General features: G+C 34.0%; 1 protein-coding gene across 1 annotated transcript in view; it reads left to right on the forward strand.

Moving 5' to 3' along the window:
* LOC142354595 (putative transporter R00093) overlaps positions 1–5,986 on the forward strand; it is a 42,703-nt gene extending 36,717 nt beyond the window's left edge. The window contains exons 7-8 of the mRNA XM_075406923.1: positions 1,149–1,282; positions 5,333–5,986. Of these exons, the coding sequence (XP_075263038.1) occupies positions 1,149–1,282; positions 5,333–5,643 (445 nt within the window). The 3' untranslated portion in view covers positions 5,644–5,986. The remainder of the gene's footprint in view (positions 1–1,148; positions 1,283–5,332) is intronic.
* The last annotated feature ends 1,594 nt before the right edge of the window (positions 5,987–7,580 follow it).

Raw genomic sequence — 7,580 nt, forward strand, 5'->3', positions numbered from 1 at the left:
CGTTCATCTTTTTCGCCGTTATTTATCAACAAAATTTTTGACTAAGGCGTCACTTTTGCTTTTTAAATCTTAAATTAGTATTTATGATAATCAAAGCGTGTTGATTGCAACAGCTTTTCGATTATAAGGTCTATTGATTCAAAGAACTCGAAGCCCAATAAAAGTGGGGCGGATTCTCATTTCAATTTTGCAGAGATTTTATCTTAATCCTAAAGAAAAACATCAAAACCGTTGTCCTCCTTGACATCATAGGTTAATCATCATAGGTTAATCCTTGTGCTACGAATTTCCAAGTACAGCAATTTAAAAGCAGTGAATAAATTCTTAGTGGTTGACAAGTTTTGTCCTCGTAAAAGATTGTTGTTTGCGTTGATTTCACCAAAATGTGGGTTTAAGTGTATCGAGTATGGGTTTTAATGTGAACAAGATTCAGCTTGCACCAATCAAAATGTTCGATATATGTGAACAGAAGTAAGACTCAACAAAAGAAATTAATTAAACAATCTGAGTTCTAGTTAATTTTGCTTTTAATGCATGGCTCTAAATTGTGTAAAGAACATTCCATGCAAATTGGGCTCAGGCGTGGGTTTTTAAACCGTATGATTGTCATTCAAAACCCAATTTTGTTGGTTTAACTTTCAAAATGTGCCCCAAGTGATTTCTTGAATTCTTGATATTTGAACTGATGAAGATGATCCGGTCAATTAAAATGGTTTAAGACCTAACAAGGAGTTTAATGGTAAACAGGTAACGGTAATTAACAGCCTCAATAAAAAATAAACATTTGAGTTGCGAATAGTTTAGTCCACCAATAGTAATGAAATCATTTACGTCACGTCAAATGTTAAAGATACCAAGCATCCTGAAATCGTGTTAAGTGCAAAAATAATTCCACACAACCGTTCCTAATCTTGGTTGATAACAGCAAAACTGACCAGTTTCAATTAAACTTCTGATTACTTTTGTCCTCAGAATTTACATCGAGGGAAGAATTTACACACTCTAAATTTAATTTGAAAAATTACACTTTCTCTCCAACCCACTCATTGTTTTGATTGTGATACATTTAGGTGTAATGAACACTCTAACCACCATGATCTGAGTTAGTAGTGATCATGGTGAACATATCAAGGTTGTTTTTATTGCAGCAAGCGGCTGAAGACTCCATTTGTGGCACTGGCTGCTGGTGCCCTGGCCAGTTTTGGCATCACTATCATCCTCTACTATGCCATAGATGATGGAGACAAACTCGGATCTGTCATGATCAATTTGGCCCTTCTTGGTAAGTTGTTATTTTTCCTCTTTTGGTAAACATGAATGACACCCACAACTGTATTCAGCTCTACCGTATGCCAACCCCAATATCAATATCAATTTTGCAACCCAAGTGATTGCGAAAATTTTTATCGCCTAAATCTGACGGATGTCTGAACAAATGGTCATGCTGATATCTGGTAACCCGGGTAACTTGGCGGTGAATTTTCGTAAGACATGTGATGATATGCGGTGAAAAAAATAATTTTCACCGCGTGTTTTTTACCTTTTTGCGGTGAATCGCGGCGAATTACTTATTTTCAGCGCATTCACGGCAATCACCGCATTTCTTACAAAAGTTCACCCAAAGACCTCGACGAGGAAAGGATGCATCTTAAAACAAGACTGGTATCGCGGAGAGGAGTGACCAGTTAATGTCGAGGACAAATTTCATTACATCCTACTCGATAAAAACACTGAGGAATTGAATAATGCCTCATCAGATCATAATAAATGTTGTAGTCTCAAAATTTGTTATTGGTAAAATAGGAAAGGATCTGATTGATTGCTTGCCAAGATTTTTTAAACCGAGTAATAGCTGACAAAAGCAAGCATTAGTAAGCAGAATACACTCCACGCAAATTTCTTCATGACCACCTCATCAGAAAGAATTGAAAAAAGTAATATGGTTGATTTTTTTTATTTTTCAGCACCAATGAGCCTGATATTAAGCTGACAATGTGTAACGACTACAAAAAACTCAAAAATGGGCAAATAATAACAGTTCTTATAAATGAAATCTCATAGAATCAAAGCCAAAAAATCACAAGCCAATTTGCAGGCAAAATTGAAAACCTTATATCACTCACAACACTCAAAAAAACCAATTTGATCTTTAGTTTGTGAAACTAGGTTAAAAGACTGCAAAAAACAGCAAGTACAAGCAAAACATCGAGCTAAAACAAAATTTACAAAAAAAATTGCGCAGCCGCAAAAACCACAGAGGAAAAATTGATCATTTGCACTCATTTTCACGGAGAGAACTCCCATCAATTGTGTTTTGATTTCAAATCATTCTGGTTTGTAATCAACAAAAGTAAGCAAACAAATATGAAGAGCCCCAATGGAATCAGAAATAATTTTGATTGTAGCAATACGGGATCTTAGGAAACATCAAATACGCTTTTTTTCATAAACATTAGACATACAATTCACTATTGCAGGAAAAATACATTATATCCAAAAATACTGATTCATTTTTTAAATTTTTTCTGTTAGAAAAAAGCCGCAGTAGTTTAAATCCCGAACAAAACTGGCCATGTCAGGAGTTTAACAAATTTATTCAGCAATTTTAGTTCTATAGGTCTGGCAAAATTGAACAAAAGTGAGCTGAAAAAGCATTTGGTGCCATTTTTATTGAAAAGCTGAATTAAAAAAAAACGACAATATTTTTCCAACAAAAGTCGGATCAAGCAATTCAGTAGGTAGGATCAAATCTTCCGTTATTCCTAGAAATAAAATCAATAACACTATGTTTAATGTATTTTATATATTTGATTAATTAATTACTTTTATTATCTTTTACACTGGACGGGTTTGCTAATGATACCACTAGACATTCTCCTTGAAGAATATATCGCGCGCTCAAAATTGAAAGAAAAAATTGAGAGAACCCCTAGTTGAGTATGTATCCCCCTTCCACTACGATTTGTTTAGAACAAAATTTTTTTATATAATCTTCAATTTTCTTGATGCAAAACTGAAAAATAATTTTTCGAACTTACTTTTGAGATAAAGCAAAAAACAATCATTGCAAGCTAGAGCCCGTATCTAATAGCGTTTATCATCTGTTCCAGTTTAACTCTTTAGTTCCACAGAACGTATCTTAATACTAGTAAATAAGTTCCTACATTGTGGGATAATGTTGCAAAGGAGTGATTATGCTAATTGGTTTATACTATTAAAAAATAAATTATAAAATGATACACTACATAATATAATTAGTATTATCTGATATTACAATGCAACTTTCCCAATCCACAAATTAGCCCAATATTAATCGATAACTATTGGTAGAGCGGTGGCTCGTGATGATAAAAAAACTTGGTAGTAAGGATGAGGTTGTTCCCATGATTTAAAAAATGTGAAGTTATTCTATTTGCTTTTTTTTGTATAATGAAAATGTCGGGGAAACAGAAAATATAGGGTATATCATGGATGACGCTCAAAAAATAAAAAAAAATAGCGCAAAGTATCACCCAGCAAAACTTTAAGCAAAATGTTTTCCCTTGTATTTGCCGGATGATTTCAACAGAAATGATCAGTTTCCAAACGCTTGACTACCACAACTTTCCTGTCAACAAAAGTACACACATATTAGCCAATTTTCACAATAAAAAAATTGAAACAAATTTTTCTGAGAACACCTTATAAATGTACATGGTGGTTATGGCAATCAATCAACTGTTACAAGAGCTAAAAATTTTTCCACAAAAAAGAAATAAAAAAATTTCCTTAAGATTTTTTGCCCGAATATCGGAAATAGGTTGCGGAGATAGTGATTTTAACTTATTCTGTTTAAATGTGACAAAGAATATCCTGACAAAGACTGCTGTGAAAATTGTGTAAAAGTCTTGCTCCATTGGTATTCCTTAATCCTTTTCATTGCTTGATTACTCAATAGATCATAATCCAAAATCTTGAATTGGGTTATAACGGCACACTTTGCTATTTTTCGCGTCTAGAACGTCTAAATTAGCTCTTCAGGTTATGCTTCATTTTAATCAACGTTCTCGAAAAGAGACATCACTCGACAGGTTCCGACCTATTTGAATATTTCTCAAACGCCAATTATCATTGCTCAAATGCAGGGTACCTTTTATACAGCGTTTACAGATTCAAATCTAATCTAATTTAACGCTTAAACCGGAAAAAATGGATGTCAATGGCTGTTTTTCGAATTTTGAAATTTGTGAATCAAATGAATTGATCTTTGCCATTTAAATGAAACCGCTATTCTGTAGACGTTTGAGAAACTGTCAGCAAATAAGAGTAAAAAGAGAATATTAGACAGTATTGGGGGTGACATCACTTCTCAACACACGTATCGAGGATTGTTGACGCTGAGCTTACAACATGCTTAGGAAAATGCATCAGCGTAAAAACTGAGATTGTGTTACTTGTCTATTAGTCATAGGAAGTACCGGTTTTAGTTATAGTTTATAGTAGAGTCATGGTCACATGATGTGGAGAAAAAGGGGGCAATTAGAAAAAGCACAACAACACACAGCAAAAGCAGACGCAGAAAACGGCTTTCCTCATATGATTCAGCAAAATATTGCAACAATGTACTGACTTTAGCAGTAAAAAACGTGTTAATGTGTCTTGCGTATACATTATTCTTGAGCATTAAATTGTTACTGTGTCTTGTATTGAAAGTTATTCTTGAGCAGTATATTATTTGTTACTCTACGAATTATTGGAGCTGTAATTCAACTGTTACGAACCGCAGCTTCTGGTATTTCAACTCGTGAGTACAAAAACTAAAACCAACATAAGTTTAAATGTTTTTGCTTAGACAGGTGTCAGACATATACCTTTGTCTTCCATTTGTTTTTCTATCGGATTGAACTGGTATACATAGAGATCACATATTGTGTGATCTGTAGCAATCCAGTCTGATTCGATATTAAAAATACTAAGATTAGCAAATAGTTACGAACTGATTTGTAATGCCACGGTAAGAATATTGCGGATATACAGTTACAAAAACGAGTTGCAAAAACAAAATATCTGGACAGATTTCGGAACCACTCAGAACGAACTGGGAGTTGTTAAGTTTTCCTCGTCGCAACCGATTGGGAGAGCAGCCATTACATGGATTCAGATATAATAAAGGGTTTTTGCCCAATGATGTGTGTTAACAGTCAAGAAAAAGGATAATCGATTTGGGTGATTATAGTGATTCTTTCCCCCAACAAACCATAAAATCGCTCGAAAATTTTTTCACCAGACGTATCCAATTATGCATTTTTCATTTTTCTTTGAGATACTTTATTGATTCGCTCTTTCTTCACAGGAGCTCTCGTGTCCTACATCCTCCAATGCGTGTCATACATAGTGCTGAAAGTGAACAAACTCAACCCAGACACCTACCACTCTCCCTTCCACATCCCAGGTGCCGTAGTCTGCATCCTACTCTGTCTCCTGGTCTATGCCTGTATCATCAAAGAGGGGGTGGAGAGCTCCGAGTACGTGTTCAGTGTAATAGCTGCTGCTCTGTATTACGCAATTGGAATGACTTACTTCTTTGTGAGACAATATCTCCTCAAGAATAAAGATGTCACGCCTCCTGAAAAACAGGAACAACACTTCGACGCCAATTTGTAAAAAAAAAGACTTCAACCTCCAAAAATGCCAACAAGGCCATCGCGTTATCATATCGTTTCAAAGTTTCTTACTTCCGGTGTCGAAAGTGGAACATTATGACACCAATCTGTAAAAAAAAAAATCGTGAAACTTTTTTCCTGTTCTTGTGGAATCTGTAATCATAGGTTTTTTATCAGGTTTATAAAGTGTGTTTCATTTTTACTAATGGAATTATTAGTTCCAAACTTTGTAGAGGCTACTTTGAACATATACTTGTATATATACAAATGTGTGTACACTTTACATTTAAGCGAACAATTTGTGACAAGTAATACTTTGAGACATTTAGTTTATGCTGCCTTAATCTCTTTTCTTCGTTTCTCCTGGTGAACAGTAGATCCCGTTGAAACGATTCTTAGTTTTAATTTTCCAATACCAAGTTATTGTGAAAATAAAACTATTTCTTCAACTTCTGAGGTGCATTTTCTGCACAATACTTACTTTCTGGTTGACGTAAAAGGAACTAAAAAAGAAAGAAAATGAAATGAATTCAAATTTTTCAAATAAAAAATCACTAAAAACTGTTTATTCAAACTTTGCTATCTTTCCTTGTATATATCCTAACAATTTTTTCCAGAGCTCTAAAATGAGTGATCACTCGATGCTAGTGTGCAAGAAAAACAAATGAAGTTCTTTATTTGTAAATATACTATAACAATATACTATAAAAATATACTATAACAGTGAGCAAAATATACTATAACAGTGAGCAAAATCAGTGAGGCCGGTTGATATCAATTTGCCTATTTTGAACGCGCGCTTATAGCCGGCACCTCTGAAACAAATAATTAATTCTCCACTGGAGACCATAAATGTTTGAGAAATAGAAAGGTGGGTTGGTTTTTGCTCTTCGATGGCCGAAAAGAAATTATCCAAAACCTAATTAAATGCGAATCTTCCTATAAGTTTTCAGACCTTAATTTTTGCCGTTGTCATGACATCGCTTAAACAAGGCAAACTGTTAGGTCCAAGCCCTCATAGCATTAGCATTTTTTCTTGGCGTAGGAGCTACTGTGACAAGAGCACGAGATTTTCTGTGCAAAACTTAAGAGAACACAAGCCCACTTTGAAGAACTAATCAGCTTAACCAACATTGGGATGTAAGAACTGCAATAGTTGTCACTATTCGGGGAGCGCTTTAATTTTCAAAAACTAGCTGGCATTGGCCGGTAAAATAAACAATTCGATAATTTGATCAAAATTGGCAGTAGTGAATGGAAATTTGAGCGAAAAACAGCAAAAACGATTTCAAATATAAGCGTAGAAAGATCGAGATTTAATCCTGCTTAGCATTTATTTTCAGTTGGAATCTGTAAACGAATACCAGCCAAGTTTTAGGGTTTGTTGAACAAGGCATCTGACTTCTAGTCAGTAGTGGATAAAACAAGGGATTCAAACACCAGTAAAATTTGTCCCTTTCTCCTAACCCTAATCGCGCATGTCGAATCGGGCCAAATTTTACTGTTTGTTGAATCCCTTGTTTTATCCACTACTATATATTAGCTCTAAATTCAATAAAAAATCAATTAAAATCAAAAATAAAACAAAAAATCAAAAAATCAAAGCAAAATTTACATTTCACTCTTTAAGAGTGATTCACTCTTATTCGGAGTGATTCCCAGTAGAAAAGATTGCTCTTTTTCGCTCTTAAAGAGTGAATCCCTCTTTTTTGATATTTTATATTTTTTTATACTTTTTATTTCAAAATATCTATACTTTTCAATAAATTTATATTTTCTTTTTTTTTCTATATTTATTCCATTATTATTAAGAAATGATACAAAATTATAGTATTTACATGAACAACTATCAGTGAAACTGCTCAACGGAGTTGTTTTGCAAATTTGCAGATCCTCTGTTTGGTTAATAAATAAGGGAAATACAGCTCTAGGACTTTG

Source organism: Convolutriloba macropyga, chromosome 15 (assembly GCF_964194025.1).
Source record: "Convolutriloba macropyga chromosome 15, txConMacr16.3, whole genome shotgun sequence".
Lineage (NCBI taxonomy): Eukaryota > Metazoa > Xenacoelomorpha > Acoela > Convolutidae > Convolutriloba > Convolutriloba macropyga.